Here is a 23,939-nt window from a genome sequence, read left to right as displayed (position 1 = left end):
TCTACTGGATACTAACAGAATATTTTTCCCTCTTATGCCTTCCTCTCTGGTGTGTTTTTTGGAGAAAGACTGTAGAGAGGTTTGTTTTTGTGAAGCGATATTAGGTCATTCATGTGAAATCAGGTTTTTGTAAAAGCTTATTGACAGAAAATGTCTTTCTGAATCCACATATTCCTCATGCAGATACAGTAGACCTGGCCTAATTTATCTTATTTGCCAAAGGTGGGAAGGTAATGAGTATTACTAAACAAACTGTTCTTTGCAGCAATTCATGTATTGTGATAGATGTGCACTGCACTTCCACCAGTTTCTGGATCAGATTCTCAGCTTCTCTAATCAGCACTGTTCTACTGAAACCAGCAGCCTCTCACAGGCACGTGTTGGCAGAAAACCCTCTCCTATGTCACTGTGTCCAGAAAACAAAATGAAACAAAACAACACTGTTTTTAGGAGGATCTAATAGGCACTTGAGATGAAAATAGCTGATCCTTACAGTGCTAATTAAAAGATTATTCATTACTAATGATGTTTGCCAGACTGGTGCCTCAAAAACTACACTCTCTAAGACTCAAATTGTTCTATCTTGTCTTTATGTTCTGTTAAGCAGAACAGAGTAGAATAGAATACAAAGTATGGTAGAGAGGTTTTGTACTTGCAAAAATGTAATTAAGTTCTTGAAAAATACATTTAAATGAGTCAGATATACAATCATAGAATAATTTAGGCTGGGTAGCATCTGTGGTAGTTATCATGTTTGATTTGCCACTTAAATCAGAGCCAACTTTGAATCTGTATCAGGTTAATCAGGGCCTTGTGCAGTTTTGTTCTGAATATCTCAAAAGTTGGAGATCCCACAGCCTCTCTGGGCAACCTATGCCAGTGTTTGACCACCCTTGTTGTGAAGAACATTTTTCTTCCTCTCACAAATAAGATTTTTAAGCTGAAGTGTGTCTTTTTCAAAATATGATCTGACATTCTTCAGCCTTGTATTCAAAATGGAAAAAATGGAGAGCCAGAAGGTCTGTTTCTGCCTGGCCTCTGCTTCTCAAGACTGTTTGATCTGAATAGTTCTGCTTCAAATTGTTCTCCTTTTGGCACAGCTCATCACAACATAAACTGACAAGCAACGCTGTTATGGCAACCTATAAGTCTATGACACCTGTACGTTGCCTAAAAAAAGGGATCTGTGCAATTGTGCTAACTGTTGTGTGATGATAGTCTGAGGGCAACTTTTTTTGGAAAAAACATTCTGCAAACAAAATGCTGACATCCATCCTATCTGTCTTGCAGGAGCCCAGTCCTATGGAATGTGCTGGGTGTTGATTTTTTTAATGTCTGCTTGACAAAATGTCAAGTCTTGTAAGTAAGCCTGTTTCTTGAATACTAATAAACTTTCAGTTGTTGCCTGCTCTGTGACAAGTGGGACAGTTCACAACAGGGGCAGTTGCAGAAATTGTGCAGATGGAGTCACAAAATTACAAGCTGTGGCCTTTCAGTGCCTCCAAGATGAAGAAGGATTTTCAGAATCATAGTTTGGGATTTGGGCACCTGTATTTATGAATTTTGCTGTAGATGCCTAAGATTTTTGTGAATGATAGCTCCTAACCCATATTTATTATTTTGATGGGGTAATTTTACCGTACTCTTTTTTTTTTCTTTTTTTTTCTTTTTAGAAGTATATAACATTGCCAAACCTGCATCTTTGTGAGGTTAAATGCCATTCTCAACATGACACTTACTTGAGTTCACACCTGGAAGGGCTGCTGTAGGCACACAAGATATGCTAATCCTTTAATGTTATGTCAGCTAAAGGAACTTGAATGAATGGTCAGTTAAACACAGTCCTTTGAATTCACAGAATCACAGAATGTCAGGGATTGGAAGGGACCTTGAAAGATCATCTAGTCCAACCCCCCTGCCAGAGCAGGATCACCTACAGTAGGTCACAGAGGAATGCATCCAGGTGGATTTTGAATGTCTCCAGAGAAGGACACTCCACAACCTCTCTGGGCAGTCTGTTCCAGTGTCCTGTCACTCTTCATGTTAAACCTGATAAATAAAAAAAAGCATAAGAAAAGCGAGCTTAACTATCTAATATTTTAAATATTTTTAGGGACCTAATGCAAAAAAAGACCCCTCCCCCAATTCTAATACAACAAGATCCATAAATATTAATTAACAACATATAAGCACCTAGAATAATAGGCTAGTACTGCATGTTGTTCTTGGAGTGTGCTGTGCCTTTCAAATCCCTGCCCATGTGCCTCAATAACATACTGTTGTTATAATGCCCAATATAGGTTTTACCTCTAAGGAGCCTAACAATAGCTTCTATTCCAGAACAGAAATGGCTTGTTACAGGACAAAAGCCTTTTGTGAGGAGAAAAGTTGAGCAAAACAGTTTTATATTCAGTTGTCTTTGTTTCCAGTCAGGCAGCTAGTAATATGTGTTTGTCAGTTTACTACTTTAACGCTGTTCCAGAAAGTGGTGCTCTTAGCCATGACATGTTGGGGTTGCTCTTTATGGTTCATCATTTGCATGGCCTTCTGGGAAAAGAACATTACAGCAATTCTGTTTTAACTAACCTTTATTATATCTGCAGCTATAAATATGGGATGTTTTTCTACTAGATTTTCACTAGGCCATTTCTAATGGTGACCTGAACTAGAATGAAGTGGACATGAACAAAAAGGAAGACCTTACTCAGCAGGTAAGAGGCTGACTGTGAATGATTTCTGAGCAGATACACTGATATAACATACTTTTTTCATCCACTTTGAGATTTCAAGTGAGTGAATACTTCATTGTGAATTATGCGCAAGACTCTTCATGCATGTATGTTGAGTATGGTTTAATTCTGAAGCAAATGCAGGTCAAAGAAAGGTTTCTTTTTTATGCTGAAGAAAAAACATTTTCTTTAGGAAGCATATCTAACACATTTTATCTTTCTATATCTTTCATTTATAACTCTATCAAAAGTAAGAGAAATGGAGGTCTAAAATCTGAGCCCATTAATATTTATGGGAAAACAGTTTGGCTTCATTAATGTGAATGAAAGCACTAGAGTTTGTGAACTGGAGTCTGACCTGAATTGGAAAGTGACACCCTTGAGTCAGGCTGCCAACCTAAGTGAACCTGCTCAGTCTCTATATGAGTGCATTTTAAAACAGATTCTAGTCCCAAAGTTGTAATATATACTTTCAATAAAGTTAAAAAAAAAAAAAAGTACCTATTAATTTGAGTAGTGTCCAGAAGATCTCATTATGAAAATGTGAAATTAAAATGTTTTATTAAAAATATTGAGAAAGATGTAATGTGGCTTAGAAGTGATGGTGCAGGCAAACAGAATTCTTGAGGCTCCTAGACATTTTTATCAAGGTGAACACATGGATACTTTATATGCCAGAAATGTACCTACTCTGAGTCACTGACTGCCTCCTAGACCATCTTTGTATATGAAATGAGTCATAGAAATTAGACATAAAAGTCTTGTACATCATTAAGTCCATTCCCTTGAAAATGTCTTCCTGAGGATTAGTCAACTGTTAAATGGATGCTGCTTTTAGATCTCATTTGCACTACTGCAAATTGGAGATGACACCACCAGCATACTTTTGTGGTCCCAAATCACTGTGAAGATAGGATCAGCTGCTTCATTTTGAGACTCTGTCTTACTTTAAGAATTTTTTTTTCATGGTGCAGGTAGCATAGTCCAAGGGAAAGTATTTGTAAGTAACCTTGCCACAAGGACAACTCCACTGCTTTGAGGCAACAAGAGAATCAATGACCTTGAGGAGCTCATCTGATAATTGTGTATATAGTATGAAGGCTTTGGATGGGAGATGAGAGTAGCTGATAAAAGCAGATGTCAGATGTGAAAATAAGTGACAATATTGTGAGATAAACTCATTCCATTCATTTTTACATGAAGTGCATTAATAATCTTGAGTATATTTAAAAGCTTCAAAGAAGGAAGGCAACTTTCCTTCTGCTCTTAACATTGCCACACATCTTCCTGTGACCTATGGCAAGTTTGTCCTTCAGCTTCTCTAACTGCAAAATAATCACGTATCTAATATTTATGCCACTTGCAGGTCCTTCATCAGGAGATTTTTGTAGCAGTACATCACTCTCAAAGAACCACTTCATCCAGCAAGGTCACTGAGGGAGAAATTAGTCACAGCAATATCTTGACAATGTGCTTGATCTTCATGTCTCTAGCTTACAAGCCACTGGTGTCTGTTTATTGTGGCACACGTTGTTTTAGCACTGTGCCTAAGAGCCAAAACCCCTCTCTGTGTCTGGATATACTCCCTGGAACTGTCTATGTTGTCCTCCCTATGACTTCATGGGCCAGATTTCTTCCTGGTACAAATTCATGTAGCTCCCAGTGACTCCAGTGAAGCTGCAATAATTCCCAGCAGTAGATAGTTTGTTCCTGTGTCCTCCATTCCTTTTCTGCCTGGTTGCTGAGGGAGCAGCTGGGCAATGATTTCCACCTGTCAGGTGAAGGGGCAGAGAAAGCACTTAGCCATGGGCACACTTATTTTATGGACACTGTTGTCTAAGGTCTTAAGCAACATCACTTGTTAAGACCTGTCTTCTAGTTCTTGAGATTCATTACTCACAAAAAGATTAATTAAACTTGGCTGTACCAACCTAGGGGACCTTTAAATGGTAACCTGGTAACAGCCAAAGTGGGTCAGAGAAAGTTCCTCAGCATTTACTGTTCCATAACAATTGAAATACTTTGAAAAACCGTGTTAATTCTGAAAGTAAAAATGTGAATAATATCACATGTCAACATAATTCAAACAATATTTTTAGATTTTTTAGATTAGAAACATTTAATTTCAGTTTTTCAACATTGTTTTATATGCTAGAAAAAAACAGAATCAAACTTAAGTGAAGCAGTGTAACTTTTCATAAGTAAAAAATTCAACCAAAAAAACCATGCATATTTTTGTACCATACATCTCTGTTTAAGAGGATTTTTTTTAGTTTTTCATGTTTTTCTAATTCTTAGTTATATCAGATTTTATCATTTTTATGTTCTTTGAAAAATTAGTCTTTTGTTCTTGAAAAAAAAACTTTAACAACAACTCAGGAAGAACATCACAATTTGACCTCTTAATAATCAGTTAAAATAATGGCTAAAATTGGTTAATGATCTGAAACAAAAGAGAAAACAAAAATTTGATTGAGTCTGCAGTGCATTTCACTGAGTGGCTGCATCACTTTTTTGGGTAGCCAGTAGCAGGAACTTGCCTTGTCTTCTTTATTAGATATAGAAAAACTACTGCTAGAGTTGCACCTTAATTCTTTCACCTTTTTCTGTGATAGAAAGCCTTCTGCAGCTATGAATCTACAGCTACTTAAAGCATTTTTTAAACTAACTCAGTTTCTCCCTTTTTCCCTTTCAAACGCTATGGTGTGAATTTCTTTTTCTCATTTGCCTGTCTCTTTTTGTCAGTGTTCTTGAGAGAGGCTTATAAACTGCATTTGCAGTCTTGCCTGAGGTCGTGAAGCAAACAAAAAGGAGAAAAATAGAAGGTCCCCTCTGCAGCTCTGAACTTGTCTCATAGAACATTACAGATACATTTTCAGTCACCTATAAAATCCTTTTAAGGCAAAAGTTCAAGAATTGTGTTGGTTTTCCACCTCTTTCACACACCAGAAGTCTCAGCACTTATTCCTCCCAAAGGCAACCCTTTACATTTCCAAATGTTCTCAGCTTGCAGATTTACAGATGAACTGCCTTTTGGCAGTGCTGTATTTCATGATAAAGTTAATGTTCCACTTCAGAACTTGTACAAAGCCTAAAAGTGAACACAAACTGATTAAGAAAAATTGCTTTAGAGGTATGTTTTCTGTGTTACCACAAGATACAAAATGTCTATTGGCTGTAGAAGCCTGATGGCATGCCAGAAGCTGCATGTAATTGGGTTAAGTCAAACAAGCAATTTTATCTGCACTATGTTGAAATGCTTGCTGATACTGTTGCCTATTCTGTCCTCTTCCTACCTGCATGGTGCCCTAATACGCTGCTGTAATGCACAAGTGTAGCCCTTATGCTCTGTTGATAGTGACAGTCATCCAGACTTTTGTGTACCCGAAGTGATACGGTAGGTATCTAGGGAAGACAATCAAAACTGTTATTTGTATGAGTTGAGATTATCCATAACAGGAAATGAAGTGTGACCCACCCGTACCTTTCCTGCCTGTTGTAGGACTTGTGCTGGTCTGTTTTACTGAAGTCTTACCAGGTGCAAAACCCCAGTGCAGAGGGGATCAGTGTACCAGCATGGGTTGCAGCATTAGGGCAAGAAGTCGTGATGGAAATCAGAACTTGGAGGAGTACCAATAGGTATCAGTGATGGTTAGCATCATGTACATCTCTCAGAAAGAATATCTAAATCTCAGATTTATTACGTAATGTGCCCCACACTGTTTATATTTTAGATCTAATCTTCCTGGCAAGAATATTTGTCTCAGCACCCAAGTGTTCACTTGCTAAGAAAGAGAAGCAAATTTGGGAATTTTCAAGACCTCTGACTTTGTGTGCCAGTAAATATTTGAAAATAAGCTAACTAAAATTGAATGATGCTGAAACAAATGTTGGCTAAAAGAACTGTCAAGTAGCTTTAATATCTCCTGTTACTGCTGCTACACAGCAACAAAAATGTAGGAACATTCAGCAAAGAAGTAAAAAATAATCAGAACTTTTGCCATATTAATACTGTGACTGTTTTGCTCTTCTTTCCACTTAGTAGGACACATGGTTCCATGAAGTTAAGTCATGATCTGTATCCAGCTCATTTACACTGTAACTCTTTCAAGCTCGTATTTTGCTTAGTCGTGCCTGTCTTCTGTGAACAAAACTTGCTAGAAACAAAAAAGTAAAAAAATAGTTCTTAAGTCCTATTTCTTGTGTGCTCTCTCCTCTGTGCTCAAGTACTAGGCTTTTTCTGATGGTAGACAACCACATGAACTAATGACGATAAGGCTGCATCATAAATCATGCATATGACTGTCTTTAATATGAAGGGATACTGTATTTGTACCTTACAACAAGTCTAGCACTGTTTAATTCACTGCAGAAAATACTGTGGAAGATATCTAAATGAAAGTCCACAAATGTCTCAGTTTATTTAGAAATGAAGGGTCATTCTCATGCACAAAGTCATAGTGTGCCTTGTGCTGAGGATCTTAAGTAATGCATAGGTTGCTCTCTGTAAGAGATTTCTTTTTTATATTTGAAGGTAAAAATTATCATTGTTTTTATTTAAGAGTAATGGATGCAGTATCTCTTTCAGGTCTGTGATCAAAATGCACTACCATATTCTCAATTTCTTTATGGAAAATAAACCCTTTGCAAAGTCTTATAGCCAAATTAGTTACTAGAGTTCTGTTGCAAATGAATGTTTCCATTCACAAATTTACAAATGGTCAGTCCTTATCCTGCTCATCGATATTCAGAAGGAATTTGTTTTGGTAAAGATTATAGTGTCAGGGTGGTACCTTGTGTTCATGAAACCGTTTAGAATAGTTAATTACGAGAATAGGCAGTTTTCTGATGTTTTGCTTTTGATTAACTACTCTGTTTCATTTCAGTATATAGGTGTTATAGAAAAGGGTGTGCTCATCTTTCCTGCAGTTATTATGCTGAACATTTTTCAGTTCTACGATAGGGACAGCAAGCAAGAATTTAGTCTAATATTCAAATTTGCAATGGCTATCTTTGAGCACGAAGTGTGAGAATATATTAGAAAGCAGAAATGCAGATGGTGTTATGATTGTCACTGGCTTCAAGTTATTAAAATGAAACAAAAGATTTCTGAAAACTTTGTAAAGTGGAAATCAGGATATTTTAATGACAGCAACCTCTGCCACAAAAGATATTTAAATACATATTTTTCATAAATTCATTAAAAAATACAGTCTTTTTGTGACTATAGCTTTCATAGCTGGAACTCTTATATCTTTTCTCTCAGAAAAATAATTTTATACATCTAGAAATCTAACTTGATGTTTCTTTTATTTCAAATTTACTTGGATTTTTCTATTTGGCAAACACCGGTTCCTTTTATGAGGTTTAATAGGGTGTATTACGGAAATAAACGAAAGCCTTTTGATGAGGAAATGAATTAATTAAAAACTGAGTGCTAAAACTGAGGTGAACAAGGGTTTCTGTTGTGAATGAGCCAGTAACTCTGCTCAGTTGCGAGTGGGCATCACAAGCATGTCACTGTTGAGATATGTGCACGGGAGTTACAGACAAAGAGTGGTGTGTCCTCCCTATGGAGCTGGCAACCAGCTGCCTTCCACGCTAACAGCAATGCCCCGGTGAGCTCCCAGAGTCGCTGTTAAGTACAGCACATTGCAGAAATTCAGAGCAAGGGGGAGAGAGGAATTTCTGTGAGCTCTGTGTTGGAAGAGAAGTAATAAGATTTTTTTTACTAGATAATGATGGAAAATAGCATAATGATGAAATAGGGAAAATAGGGAGAAATAATATAGAAAAAAGGAGGTGTTAATGACCTTAACAGAGGCCTTGTAACAGTTTCCTTCCATCTGCACATCAGATGCTGCTGCCTTTTCCTCTATGTGCTTTTGTCTGCCAACAGGAATTTCTTTTGCCTTATCCAGACTGGCATTCACTTTGCTTTTGTACAGATCCCTACTTCTGGAAATTCAGATACTGGAGAGAGTGCAGATTATTCCTTTGTGGAAAAGGTAAAGAACAGTCTTATTCAGAGGGTATCTCTTGATTTCCAAATGTTTTTACAGGTATTAATTCCAACCCAACCCAAGCAAGCCAAGGACTATTGGTTAAGCTACCGAGTCTTAAATACATGCTTGAACAGGTATTCATAAGCTAAATAACAATTTGTGATTGGCTATGAAGTGACTTATATTTTGATTAAACTGTATTATTGAGGTTTTTTTAAGACATTGTGAGATGGAGAATTCAGTCCCTACTTTGATAGTTTGTAAAATAACTAATCACCCACAATACTTAAGTCTCTGCTCTTTTTTTAGTTTGAATGTATCTGGTTCTGCTTCCCTGTCCTTTTCCCTGTCACCATTGGATTATTCACACTTGTGGTAGGATCAGGTTATTTAGGAGGGGCCATGTTTCAGACACTTCTTGATATTCTTTAGGATAGTGAAAGCAGATTAATTTTTATAGCTTCTTTTTAAAGCCTCTCCATATGTTTACATGCATTTTAAAATCTGCTGCCAGCACTGCAATATAAATCATATCAATGTCATATAGAAAGGTAAACATCATCTTCTGGTTCTTTCCTGTTTACATGCCCAAATATGGGTTTGTCCTTTTTACTACTGCTAGTTATTTGGCCAAATTAGATCCTGAAATTAATTTAAAAGCTGTTTATTTTCAGGTTTCACTCTCCTTACTTATAAGGGTTGCAAGTGTTCTATGTTTCAGAGAAATAAATTTCTTTTATAAATACAAATGCTTCAAATAAGAGAAAGAATATACTTAAATGTAATCATTAAAATACATTTTTTTAGATTTAAAGGTCACACGTTTGACAAATAATGTCACACAGTGTATAATGTCTTATATTTTAATCTACTAAATCTGCCTAAAAACTATATTATGAAGACATTTTCACCAATTTTGTTCTAAAAAACAAGAAAAAGAATTATGTGAATTTTAAAAAATCAAAATAGTAGAATTTGAGGGTCAGTAAGTGTCTACAGAGACCTCTGTCAGCAAGAAGCAATAGAAGTGCTACAAGGTAAATGCAGCTGGTGGTAGTACTCCATTGCCATGGTCTGTTTCATTCATGTATGTTATTTGGTTGTATATTTTATTGCTGATTACAGAACACATCTGAAAGTGACAATGATGAAGTTGATGGCAACAATATATGTGGTTTCAGAAAGAAAAAGGGAGTCAAAGGTCCTGCAAAGAATGTTCCTCCTATAGAAACTGAGAAGATGGAGCCGTCCCGCACCTCAAAAATCCCAGACTCTTGTCCCCGTCAAGCAACCACTGGTTGCTCAGAACCACCAGCAGACCAGCCTCTTCAAAACCCAGCTAGTTTTCCTCCAGTACAAAAGGACAGAAGGCGCCGTGACAGTTCCCCTACTGGCAGTGACATGAAAGAGGACGTGTCTGGAGAAACACAAGAAATCCAGGAAAATGTTGACTCTGGAAAAAGAATAATAGGAAAAATGCATGAGGAAACCGATACACCAGCTAAAATGGAGCTGCCCATGGGCACGCAACCTGCAAGGAGCACAGGGAAAGCTGGGTGTGCAGAGGCAGCGCACAGGGGAGATGGCAGTGAGAAGGCAGAGAGTAAGGAAGAAGAATGGGGCAGGATGGAAGAAAAAGATGTCAAATTTCATATGACAAAGACGAGATCCCTGGGCAGAACTGTAACCACACAAGGAAGCGGTACTGCAAAGTCCCTCACAGGGGTACCTGACACTTCTAAACAAAGTTTACAAGAGGTGAAAAACCTGCTGAGTGAAGGTCCTCTGCCTAATTATGGGCCAAATTACAGTGGTAAGCCGTGTGGTACTTTTTCTCAGAAAAAATCAAAGCCTCGGGAGAAAACAGCTGACAAGAAGGGCCAACCCTTTGAGACTTTTAGTCCCCATTTTGGAGAGGAGAATCGAAAGTATCACAGCTTCCATAAGGAGGGAGTGGGACAGCAGAGAAAACCTCTCCTGGTCCTCAGCTCTGCTGGGTCTGATCAGCAGCAACCAGCGGGAAGTGACGTCGATCAACTTATTCTGAGACTACCGGCAGCTTCTACGCATGCAGAAAGCACAGCTCCTGAGATTCAGTTTGATTCCTCTGCAGGCCACGCCGGTAAGTGTATTTAAACATTACCTGCTGGTCTATTAACAAAAATGCTACTGTTGTTTTGTGGGGTTTTATTAAGCTGAAAACTTTAGTCAGAGCTAGCGCATGACAGAATTGACACCCGTGGTTTCTGTGTGATTGCGATGGATCAAAGTTAAACTCTACACCTATGATGTTTTTTAATTTTTTTTTTTTTTTTTAAAGTAAGGCATTCATGAAGCCCAGCTGCTTGCCAAAAGCTGCCATGCAGAAATGGTCATGTCTTTTTCGCTAAAACTGAAGTATTTCCTTGTTTAAACTGAGCTCAGGCAACATTTCCCAAAGGTCTGCTAGACACTGCAAAGCTCTGATGGTAACTGGGCTTCTTAAAATTTCCTTTTTGTTAACATTTCCAGCAGTGGAAATTGCTCCCCTATAGGGATGAAGTTTTCAGTTATCCATCCTGTGAGAGGACTGGAATGCAAAAACATCTAATATAAACTATGGGGGAAGAAAAGCAAATGAGGCAGAGAACTTCTGCTTATCTTCATGCTGTTCAATAAGTCCATTCTGGAAGTGTTTATAGATCCAATTAACTGTTACTAATAGACTGTGGTTTCTTTGAAACTGTAAAGGCTATACTTCTGGGCTATCTGGATCAGCAAACTGAAAGCTACTATTAGCTATGATAATGTAATGGGCTTGAGCAGTTCATTATTTTGTGTCTATTCCAGGAAGGACACAAACAACAATTGTCCAACTGAATAGATATCAGATTAATAAATTGCCTGGAGCATGAGGCTCAGATCATATTATCACCTTTTCAGGATAGATCTTACCCTCTGACTTGTCTCACTGATACAAGAAATACGAATCTTATCTCTTCATTGATAAAATACCTTGTTGATCATTAACTACATAATAAAATGTAATGTTAGCGATTATTTGTATAACAATATTAAATTATTCTGCTTTTTTTTAAAGTCTCCTTTCAGATAGGTAGAAATATTACAATACACATTCTGATAACAGACAGTTTGAATATATCAAATGCTGTTAACTACAACAGGATTTCTCAGTAGACATATTGTGTTACCCAGTTTGAACAAGTCTGAACAAGATATCCATTAACATTATCAGTGCTAACTCAAGGCACTGCATGAGAAAGACAAAGCTTTGTAAAGATATTTCATATTCAAACCACTCTCTATTCGTATCTGTTAGAATAAAGAGGTTAGAGGATTATTTCTCATTTTATATTTGATGTTGTTCCCTTTCTAGATTACCCTATTTTTTGCTTTGCTAAAGAGCTAGTGAAACACATTGTCAAATTTAGATTACTGTTGTTTTCTCATTGTCTTCAAAACCAGTAAATATATTTTAAAATATAGGAATAACTATTCTTTGTCATAACGTCATTTACAAGATACAGGGAACGGGTGAGATTAATTGTAGGTAACATGGGGAGATTTCAACCTGATTTTAACCACTTAAATTCAAGTGGCTAATCCAAACTTATTATCTAGTCAGTAGAGAAAGGCAGGTGTTCTGTCTTTAAAGAGGTATTAGGCGTTGATGAGGAATTTACTTCTGGAGGTGGGCATCTCTTTCCACTCAGTGAGGTAGAACTCCCATGATGATGAGTTTGATTATTTGCCTGGCTCTGAAGTACCTAAAGCTACTTGGGGTTAATCCTACTCTATACCACTGGCAATAACAGTGACTGTAAGAGAACCATACATGAGAACTAACTATGAAAGGAAGTGGGGGAAAACTTTTTTGTCTCATCAGAAACATGTACAAACCCAAAAGTTTTGGAATCTCATGAGGTTTGGATTCCATTTGGCTTTGACCAAACAAACTTTAGGGTTCAGTGTGTGTTTCCACTAGTAAATGGAGTGCACAGAGATAGTTTCTACTCAATTAGAAATGTATGGGTTTGAAATTTAATTTTCATTGAATACACTTCAGTAACTGAACTGAAGAAAGTTTTAGATAACATCCTGCAGTCTTTAATGAGCCTTTGCATAAACAGTATTTCATTGCTGTCAGTTATAATTTATTAAGATAGATAAGAGAAAATCCTAAATATTTTATTTTTATTATTAAAATATTGTCTTAAATATTTTATTTAGCAAAGTGTCTGAACAGAAGTCTTGGATCTAAACATATCTTGACACTGAGCAGATCTGAAGTACAACTTTTTGTATCATGCAAGTTTTCAAATATTTGAACTTACTTAAACCAGAAATCTTGATCCAGAGTTTTTCCAAACATTTGATTTAAAAAATACACATAAAGAAGTAAATTGCTCTCTTCTTTGCTTTGTTTCTTTAATATGGGATACAAGGTAGGAGAGCACTGAAATTATATGACTATACATACATACATGATTATTATATAAAGTGTCCAGTGTATTTACTTAGTTACTATGTTGAGCACTAAGCACGTTTGGATGCCATGGCCAAAGCAGGAATATACATTATTATTCCAAAAGTACACAGTTAAGGGACAATCTCTAGAGGTCAGCTTTAGAAAGATTAAGATATGAAACTGATCTGTAGTGATTCAGTGTAATGCAGAGGACTGAAATACAGTCATGTTAGTTTTGTGGTGAACATATCTCTAAAACAATAAAACCATATATTTTTTTCCAAAATTCTGATTGGAAATTGCGGAAATATTGCTGCATATGCATTTTGTCCATTGCTTGTCAGTTCTTTTGTAAAAGAAGTGCTTGGATATGGGAAAAAAACCAACCAAAACAATAGAAGAGAGACACAGATGCAAGATATTTTGGTCAATATGAAAAATATTACTTAGTGCCAGTGAAACCGGAGCTGAAGCTAAAGCTCTTTTGATTTAATTCATCACCATGGAAAGATAGAGACTAGCACATGTAGCTAATTAGGCAAATATACTGACTGCACTAACATGAATTTATGAATTTTATTTGCATAAATATCTATATGTGATAATGATGTGCACTTCTGCAAATTGGTATGTAACCATTAAAAACCAAGTGCTTCTTAAACTGTAGCACCTGCATTCTTGGGAGAGAGAGTCTTCAAAACAGCAAAAATTTGGATGAAATTTCGCATGTATAGCATTATATAACACTTCATAGTATGTACAAACACACATGAATGAATGCATGCACTTACTATATGTATAGAATAAATAACTTATAATGTAAGCGAATATTGACTTCTCTTAACTCAGATTTTATCACATGCTGCTCTGCATGCTACTAAATTAGAGTATCTATACTCTTGTAGCCAGAGAGGAAGACAAAGAAAATACCTATTCAAGTAATAAGGAGTTCCCAAGGATCATGATACGCCACACTGTTGGTCACAGGGGGCTGCCAGAGTCACAGGGACTGCAGGTGGCTTGGATAGCCACCCACACTGCATGTGGTCAGAGGGACCAGCAGAGCCTCGTGCCACCATACAGGTTTAGGTGAAATCTTTCTTCTGGACCTTATGAGACAAAGTTTGTTCAAATATCATTGAGTGTAGACTGCAGAGCTGGGCCCCCAGAAACTTGAACTCCAGGAGCAGATCCTCTCAGTAGGGCTCATTTTCTTGAATATACATAAAGTGAGGCCAAATAAATATGACCATGGTGGGATCAGGAACTGTAGGAGGGAGAAGAAAAGTTCTGAAGAAAGAAAAATATGACTTAGCTATAGCTGCAGGCATCAGTCGCTACCTAGTTCAAGTGCACAGAAACAGAAGTTTTGAACACTCCAAGAATCACATGAAATGTTCTGTGGGTTCTGACCTCAAACACTAAGTTCCTTTGCTAAATTGCCTTTTTAAGGAAAAACATATCAAGTGACCACTAACAGACTATCTTTCATACATAGGAGTGGAGTTCATGAGTCCTACAAGCAATTCCCTTTTCCATTACAATGAATGACCTCATGTTGTAATTCTTAACTTGTTTAAAGTTCTTTCTTTTGGTAATAAAGCAGTTATAAAGCACAATACCTGGTATTTAGGGGAAAAAGTATGTAAAAGAAGACTTTAACAAAACAAGTAGCCTAGGTTTTTTGTTCCATTGAAATTAAAAATTTTACCCTCACACTTAACAAAATTTGAACTCCCACTGTGGTTTCACTCTGTACTCACCTGCAACAGGCATATCTGTCCCCACTGATTCTACTCAGTAAGGCTAGTCACTGGTGAGGAAACACAAACAAAGACTCTTCAGGAGCTGTAAGTGGACAGTCAGGAGATATAAGTGGACACAGGAGAGGTACACAAGTTCCTGCAGGTACTTCATATTCACTGCCTTTGGGGTCATTCTTGCAGAATAACCACATCTTTGGTGACTGTCTTTTTCACTTGCTACTCTTCTGTGCTTTGTATTTTACATAATCTGTGCGGTCCTTGCATCTCTCCTAAAGTGAAAAATCAAAGCCATACTGTTCCTTCATGTTCCTTTCTCATACCCTGTCTGCAGTTCAATAATTTTTTTAATATTTCATTTTCTACATTTTGAACTCAACTTGAACATAGCAGCGCTAAAGCTCAGCTCCTTTCTAAACTTTCTTGATTGCCCTTATTTTCTGTTGAACAAACCATCATATTTTCTGCCTATTTCTTTCCTTTTCCCTTGGAATTGAGCTATATACAACTTGCTATTATTTTCTACCTCACAAGCTCTAAGAGCAGCTATTTTCCTTTGCAACAAACCAAAACTCTTAAGTCCCTTATCTTCCATACCACTAGCTGAAATCTTCCTGCTCAGTGACTTTGTATGATTTTGCATTTCCCCCCTCAATCTATGCAAAACAAAAATGCTCAGACAGTACTTCCATCCTATCTTTCTGATCTATTTTGTCCTCTTTCAGGTGAGATCCAACTCATCTGACTCTGGTTCCATATTCAAAACCAGATGAGACTAGAAAAGAGAAGCCCTAAATACTAGCAATAAGAATGATGTCTAGCATAGGAAAAGCTGTGATATGAGATTTGAGAAATAGAGACTGTTAATATTTGAAGACAAACATAAAAACATTAGTTAACATGGTCTACAAACCAAGTAGACTGTCTGTTCTTAAATACACAAACTGGAATCTGTAAAGATGAGCAGACATATTTAAATTAGTACTAGCAGGAATTTCTATAAGATTTAGGAGAGTGTAGGTGTGTGATTACCCTATGGGACTCATTGCTAGTGAGTGTCATCAGCACAAGGTGTCCATCTTTATAGAGGAGGTTAGTATCCAAATAGATCTTCAGAGCACTCGGTATTAGATTTCTGAGGAAGAAGAAGAAATTAAGACAAATTCTGATATTAACCCTTCTGTTCCTAATCACAAGACCACCTTTTTAGTGAGGAACTGCAAAACCCCTCCTCTTTAGATAGATTATTTTGCAAAGAACATCCTGCCTTTCCTGTTCATAGCTGATGCCAAAGATAGTTCTAGCGTGATGGAACACTGCCTTGACTTGGCACAGCAATTCCTGCACTTACAAGGGTTTTTCTTCCCTACTGCTCTGAGACAGAAAGAGTTCCACAACATGCCACAGAGCACAGGGATGTGTGCTCTGATGCTGTGTGGGATTCGGGTGTGACCAGACTCTGTCTCAAGGGGCAGGAGGAGGCTGCTCAGCAGCTACATGGTTGCAGCAGGATTGTTTTAAGAGGAAGCATATCTGGCACAGCTGGAGACAGAGTGGGAGGGACAAACTGGAGGAAGATTGATGGAAACATCTCTTTCTCCAGTGCATGATTTATATCTGGAGTCCACATGCTGGTGTCTGCTGTTATCGTCTTACATTACATTGTTGGTTGTGTTTCTCAGTGAAGAGTTTCCAATATTAGTACATTTGTTAGGTCAGCCTGTTCCTGTCATTGACAAGTCCCCTGGCAATATGTAGCACGTTCTTTTCATTTCATCAGTTTGACACAGTCACCTCTTATAGAGCTGAGAAATTGTTTGCTTTAGATATGGTGTGATTTAATAAGGGACCATGGGAAAGGATTTCTTTGAACAAGCAGATAATGATAGATTGATCTGAGACATGTGCACTTTCTTCTGTTGTGGCATTTTTCTGTCGCTGAGCTGGTAAAGCTGATGTTAAATATTTGCCCTAGTCCAAGGTGAGTTGCCCTCAGCAATCTGAATGATTGTAACATTAATAATCTAAGAATGGAAGCATTCTTCTGCTAGAAATAATAATAATAATAACAAAACCAACAATAATACAATTTGAATAATTTGTAGATTTTTTGGTAATAATTTTATTTTTGTGTTATTAATATTTTTAAAATATGTGAAGATAATTTGTTTACATTTGTAGATATTTTGTACTAATTACAAAACAAACATGAGTAATACTAATTGTTTCTCATTGGTAACTTAAATGGGAAATACAGATAGACCCACAAAAAAACAAACATTAAGTACTACTGATTGTACTACTGAGTTGATATAAATATCTAAGGATCCACTCATACCATTCTGTTTCAACAAAGATGGCCGGTCTGGATTTATATTTGATTTTTAAAATGAAAATCTGAACCAAAATCTGAGCTTCTTGCAACATTTACATACATGTTTCCATTAGTACATTTTCTGAAATTAAAATAAAGATGCCATTATTTCTGGAGGCCCAGAGAGCTAGGGAAACAGTCGTACTCATGAACACAATCCTCCCTCATAAGAATGTAAGGCTTTTAAACTGTGTATCTAAATCACCTAGGCCTGTCCAACACTTATTTATTAGCTACCTTATCACCAGTAGCTAATGCTCCGGGTAATGATGTATGAATTGGGAAAAGACAGAGTACTCAGTTCCTTATTATACCTTTCCAAACTTTAGTCATCACTGGTTTCATGGACTTAGTCTGCCAGTGGTTTATCTAGTGGCTATCAAGAAAAGATATTTTGGGACCTGTGCTGGAGGAAAGTATTGTCAGTATTTATCATTAAATATTTATTTAAGAAACAAATCATATTTCATATTTCCAAAATCAGTCAGAGATATGGTCATTATGATATTTTTTATCTATCACACAATTTACAGAAATATATTATTTCAATGGGAAAGATAATCTGGAATTGATATAAAAGATGAACTGTCTCTAAAATTATGTGAAATCTGAGGGAGTGTTTCTATTGATTCTAACAGATTTTGGATAAAAGCTACTGTAAATGAATAAGCATCTGTCTTTTGACTAGTGGGCTGTCTAGACTGGTATATAATCTAATTTTAGACTAATAGTAGACCAATATATAAACTTTAGTCTCATCTTCTAAAAAGATCTACTATTAATCATAACAAGTCAAATCAGAGAAAACAAATTCTTGCTTCTTCAGCTAATCATTTTTGCTAACTTAATGTTCTTTAAAAACATTACTTTATAGGAATTTTCAGTTAATTAAAGTTATTTCGTATAATCTAATTGTATATTTATGCATTTATTAAAATAACTTTAGCTTGAAGGCAACAGATACCTATAAAATTTGGAAAATTGGTAGATATTTAAATTAAATATGTTTGTGGCTTTACTTTTTAAATGAATTAATACATCACTAATTTGAATGCTTATAATATTTGTGTTTTTCTTAGATATTGATTTTATATCCTTTATATTTCTTAGGAATACAGATTTAAATAATTACTTGGATCAGAGTTAAAGTTGTGTTTTTTTCATTAATTATATTATAAAATCATAGAATGTTGTGAGTTGGAAAGGATCCACAAGCATCCAAGAGTTGGATCAAGTCCAACTCTTGCCCTAGCATAGGACAATCCCAAGATTCAGACCATGTGCCTCAGGGCGTTGTCCAAATGCTTTGAATATTGTCAGGCTTGGTGCCATGATTGCCTCCCTGGGAGGCCTGTCCCAGTACTTCACCAGCCTCTGGGTGAAGGACCTTTTCCTAATGTCAAACCTAAACTTACTCTGACACATCTTCCTGCCATTTCCCCTGGTCCTATTGTTGGTCACCAGGGAGAAGAGATCAGCACCTGCCCCTCCTCTTCCCCTTGTGAGGAAGTTATAGACTGTGATGAGATCTCCTCTCAGTCTCCTCTTCTCTAGGTTGAATAATCCAAGTGACTTCAGCCTCTCCTCATATGGATTCCTCTCTAAGCCCTTCACCAATTTAGTGGCCTCCTCTGGACACTCTCCAGTAGCCTTATATCCTTTTATACTGTGGCGCCCAAAACTGCACCCAGTACTAGATGTGAGGCTGTACCAGTGCAGAGTAGAGCAGGACGATCACCTCCCTCAACCAGGTTGCAAAGCAGTGCTTGTTGCACCCCAGGACACGGTTGGCCCTCTTCGATGTCAGGGCACACTGTTGGCTCATGTTCAACTTGCCATCGACCAGAACTCCCAGGTCCCTCTCTGCAGGGCTGTGCTCCAGCAACCTGTTTTTACCTGAAAAATATTTGTTCAGTAGATGCATTTTTAACAGACAACACTTCAGGACATTGTAAGAAATACTTGCAAAATTTACATCAAAAGTTGACAATATTCTGATGTCAAGAATTGTCAGTCAAACTTTACTTTGAATAATATGAGGACATAAAAATCTCTGCGTGACAGGTGGTAGACAGGAAATGTCTACCATCTTTGCACAGGAAATTAAACACATGTAGAATAAAGGATGAAGCACTATTTTTGCAAAGGCAAAAACCTCAGGCTTTTATCCCTGGAGCTGAAGAAAACACTGCTCACTGGTTTAGTAGAAGACAAATGCCCTTTTAATCATGTTTCTCTATCCATGTATCTTCCAAAGTCATTGAAGAAATAAAGCATTGAAATTCTATCAGCTTTCAGTGGGAAATAGGTATCCAGCTGCTATTTGTGCTCCTAAAAACACCCAACAGACCAGCTGAGGTATTCCTCAGAAATTCCTGGCTTTACCATGTGATTCCCCTGTGTTCTTTTACCAATATGAAAAAACATTAAAGTTATAGACCACTCCCAAAAAATAAAGGATTTTATACAGGTCCTCAAGGGGAAAAAAAAAAAAATTATTTATAAAAATGTTTTGTGACCCATATCTGTTTCTTATGTTTGTTTTTACACTCCATGTCATAGTTTCCCATTATTGCACTTTTTTGGAGAACAGCCTGTATTCCAGCATTCATTATTTTGTTTGATGTCAACATTCCTCTTCACTTACAGTGTCCAGCAGAGAGCCTGATGTAAATGGTCTCAGAAGTCCAAGTCTCCTTCACCTGTTCTCTCATATTGAATTTATTAAGCAGCAGATGGCCAGGGATAATGTACAGTTTGTCAGGTTTGAATCAATAGACCTCCATGGTGTGTCAAGATCAAAGAATGTTCCTTCTCGCTTTTTTCACGTAAGTGTTTTGATTTCTAGCTGTAACTTTATGTGTTTTCATAGCCCTGTCCTTAATTTATGATTTGGGGTTTTTTTTGTTTTTTTCATAGTGCAGGCAGAAACTCAAACTTAGAAAAAAATTATCTGTTCCTTCCACTTTTTCATGTTCCCAAAGGATCTGGACTTTTTTCATCATTGCAATCATCTGCTCCTCTGTTCCTCCAAACAGTAATCCAATTAAATAAGGCTAGTAATTTCAGCTCTTTGAACTTCTAATAATCTCTTCAAGTTCAATGCTTTATAAAGATTTTGTTTTACTGAGCATCAGTAAATCGCAAAAAAAAAGAGTAAACACTGAAAGAAAGAAAATGACTGAATAAAAATCACTTTAGCTATGAGAAATTTTCTAGACATCAATCACATAAGAAAATACCATTGGGTTGCATGATGATTTAATAGCAATATTTGCCAAATTGATTATTCAGGAAATAAGAATAAAATTAGGAAGCAATCTTCACTGTGTGCATCCTTGATGAATCATCCTTTTCAGTATATTGCTTCTGTGATATTTCATGTGCATAACTACATTATACATTCATTCACAGATCACTATGAATATTTTAAGGTTTACTGAGTGATCACCAAAAAAAAATAATAACATGAAAAGATGTAGAGCACTTCTGTTTGAAGTTCCTTCTGAAGCCTAAGCTGTGTTTTCATTATTTCCCTTTTAGATATTGCTAAATGTAACTGTATCATCTAGATACAATTTGCTCCCTCTGATGTCATTTGGATTTTATCAAAATAAACTTTCTCTCAGTCATTTTAGTTCTTGTGAGGAGTGGTAGGTTAATTGCAACTTCTCTTTCAGTTGCCAAGTCAAATTACAAATGTCTAATCAGCTTGTTCAAAGAGAGCTTTTGTGTTTACCTTATTTACCATCTGAACAAATTGGAGCTTTGCATGACAATCTAAATTTTTGTACATTAAAAAAATGTGTGTGTACACACACATATGTATGTACACGTGCAGAGTGATTGAGAGTAATTTCCTTTTTTTTTTTTTTTTCATTTTTTTTGATATGGATATTGGAAGATGGAGAGGTAACACTATAGGGTAATCACCTTCAACACCTTTCAGTGTCAAATGGACAGTATAGACATCTTGGAGCAGTATTCATCATACTGTGCAGTTTTGGTTATGGGTGTTACACAGGGAGAGCTGCTGCCACTGGACTGTCATCTATGTAAGAGAAGGCAGACTTTATTTATTTAATTTTAAGAGAAGCCACAGTGTGAAGTTTGAAGTATTTCAACAATTTTCCATCTGGAAAGGCAAAATTTTGTTTCTTCAGTTCTGAGCTTGCCTCTTTCTAGGTTTGTTCTGTCTCCTCTGCTCACTCAAATGTTAACCCTTTCCCTTAGAAGAACAAAGGTAAATTGCAAACATGAGCCAAATTTCACTTGATAGAACTTGGTATAATGGCAGTTTTTATCAGCTAAAGTTTTGAATGTAAGGTTTTAGAGGTGCTTGTTTGAAGGTAGATGGTCCTTCCTGGGGGTGCTATCTATATTTCATTTGCATAAGCTGAAGCTCTCTGTTCAAATAGAGAAGGAAGTATAATTATGAGTTTATCCTTCTTGCTACCTTGAAGGAAAGTACTGAAACATTAGAATAATTTCTTAATTGGAAGTGGTTCCCTGCATTTTACCCCCAAATTTATTAAGTCCAGAAAGTGAGACTTTTCAGTTAAACTTTGCATCTAAAAAACAGTGAGGTATGTTATGACATTTAAAGAGAAGTCACAGCCTTAATTCATATTGCCATGAGTCTTATGTGGTCACTTGGATCTACATAAAGGAAATGCTTGGAGGGTATGGAAGCCTAATGGAGTAACTATAGATAGAAGTTTGATTTGCAAAGTTTACACCTAACTGGCCATGCCCATAATTGTATAAAGACCATGCAAGATAAGTGTTGAACATTTTTTTTAGTTCTTTATGGAAACTAAAGAAATGATCATTGGGATACCAATCTTGTAGAAAGTTGTTCTGCTTCATAATGACACTGTAACTGACTGTTGCTCTCCACCTCAGTGATCACTCCATTTTAGTGTTATTTTAGGAAAAATACTATTGTTCTTACTGAGAATCTGAGTTTTATATATTTTACATACATAAAAACACTGTTGAGTTATTTTCTCATTTGGTAATCTATCATTTTGCTCTCTGTTTAGGAGAAAGCAATTCATGGTATTGCTATGCCCAGAAGTTATCTTGAGCTGACCCTGAATCTTAAAGATAATGCATTAGATTACATAAATGCAACCAATTTTAATTGTGACATAATCCTGAACCCTGATTTATCAACATTTCGAATACTACCCTGGACTGAGCAGACTGCAAGAGTGATATGCGATTCCTTCACGGTGCTGGGCAAACCACTAATGACCTCCCCGAGGCACATTGCCAAGAATCAGCTGAGTCAGCTTCAGGACAATGGTTTTACTCTGCACTCTGCCTTCACCTATGAATTTTGTATTTATGGCATTACTGAGGTTGTAAATTCGAAGACTATATCCTTTCCTGCAGCCACAATACTAAATAACCATGACCAGACTTTCATTCAAGAGCTCATTGAAGGAATGTATTATGCTGGTGCCAACATTGAAACCTTTTCTTCTTCCAGTGGGCCTGGGCAAATGGAGATTACTTTTCATCCAGCATTTGGCGTAGATGCTGCTGACAGTGCTTTCACATTTAGAACAGGCATTAAAGAAGTGGCTAAGAAATATAACTACGTTGCTAGCTTTTTCTCAGAATCGGGATTCTACAATTCAGGGGCTCTGTCACATAGCCTGTGGGATGTGAATGGCCAGAAGAATTTGTTTTCTGCTGGTTATGGAGTCGAGGAGCTCTCAGATATTGGAAAAAATTGGTTATCGGGTCTCTTGGCACACACAGCAGCTATCAGCTGCTTGATGGCTCCTACCACCAGCTGCCGTAAGCCATATTCTAAATACAGTAAAGAATCAAAAGAGACTGTAAATGCAAAATGGGCATATAATGATAACAGCTGTGCCTTTAATGTCAAGTGTCACGGAGGAAAAGGCACTCTCATAGAGAATAAACTAAGTTCTGCTACAGCAAACCCCTACCTGGTGCTTGCTGCTACTATTGCTGCTGGTCTGGATGGAATAAAGAGGGGACTTAGGTATGATGATATGCTCCAAGAAGAAGATCACACTGCTGATGTGAAACATTCCTCAGTCCCCCTGAAACTAGAAGATGCTCTTGTTGCACTGGAGAAAGATTCGTGCATTAAGGAAGCATTAGGTGAAACTTTTATCCGATACTTCGTTGCCATGAAACATTATGAGTTAGAAACTGAAGAAATGGATAGTGAAAGGAATAAATGCCTGGGCTATTTTATTTAGAAGGAGCACTCTTCTGCAGTGATGTTGTGTAAATGCATACAATGAATGACTAAGAATCTTGAAATTAGTAAATATATTTAAAAATGTTTTTAATGCTTTGGGATTTTTTTTTCCCCTCCTTGAAATAGTACAAGGTGATTGCATTTTATTGTCTGTGTACATTCAGGACAATGCAAAGCTGATAGTAATGAAATGACATTAAGAGGCTTTTAAAAAACAGTTTTGTTTTGTTTTGTTTTGTTTTGTTTTTCAATTTAAATGGACAGACCTGCTGGTGAAAGAAGAAAAAAGAAGGTGAAATTGAGAAGAGTAAATCTACAGCTGTAATAGGACTGTATAACGTGTGGAAAAGTAG

General features: G+C 36.8%; 1 protein-coding gene across 1 annotated transcript; it reads left to right on the top strand.

Moving 5' to 3' along the window:
- Window positions 1-2,681: 2,681 nt before the first annotated feature.
- On the top strand, window positions 2,682-23,584 carry LGSN (lengsin, lens protein with glutamine synthetase domain). Its single transcript, XM_010162486.1, has 4 exons — window positions 2,682-2,711; window positions 9,860-10,856; window positions 19,989-20,167; window positions 22,385-23,584. Exons 1-4 carry the CDS (start codon window positions 2,682-2,684, stop codon window positions 23,582-23,584), a joined length of 2,406 nt encoding a protein of 801 aa, XP_010160788.1.
- The last annotated feature ends 355 nt before the right edge of the window (window positions 23,585-23,939 follow it).

This window comes from Antrostomus carolinensis, unplaced genomic scaffold, assembly GCF_000700745.2.
Source record: "Antrostomus carolinensis isolate BGI_N321 unplaced genomic scaffold, ASM70074v2 scaffold222, whole genome shotgun sequence".
NCBI lineage: Eukaryota > Metazoa > Chordata > Aves > Caprimulgiformes > Caprimulgidae > Antrostomus > Antrostomus carolinensis.
Note: the sequence above shows the minus strand (reverse complement) of the source record. Positions and strands in the feature narration are given on the sequence as shown.

Excerpts from the sequence above, each read along its gene's own strand:
- LGSN (XM_010162486.1), top strand. The coding sequence starts at position 2,682 with ATGAACAAAAAGGAAGACCTTACTCAGCAG. Across the intron at positions 10,857-19,988 it reads TTCCTCTGCAGGCCACGCCG|TGTCCAGCAGAGAGCCTGAT; the intron begins GTAAGTGTATTT and ends CTTCACTTACAG. Across the intron at positions 20,168-22,384 it reads TTCCTTCTCGCTTTTTTCAC|GAGAAAGCAATTCATGGTAT; the intron begins GTAAGTGTTTTG and ends CTCTCTGTTTAG.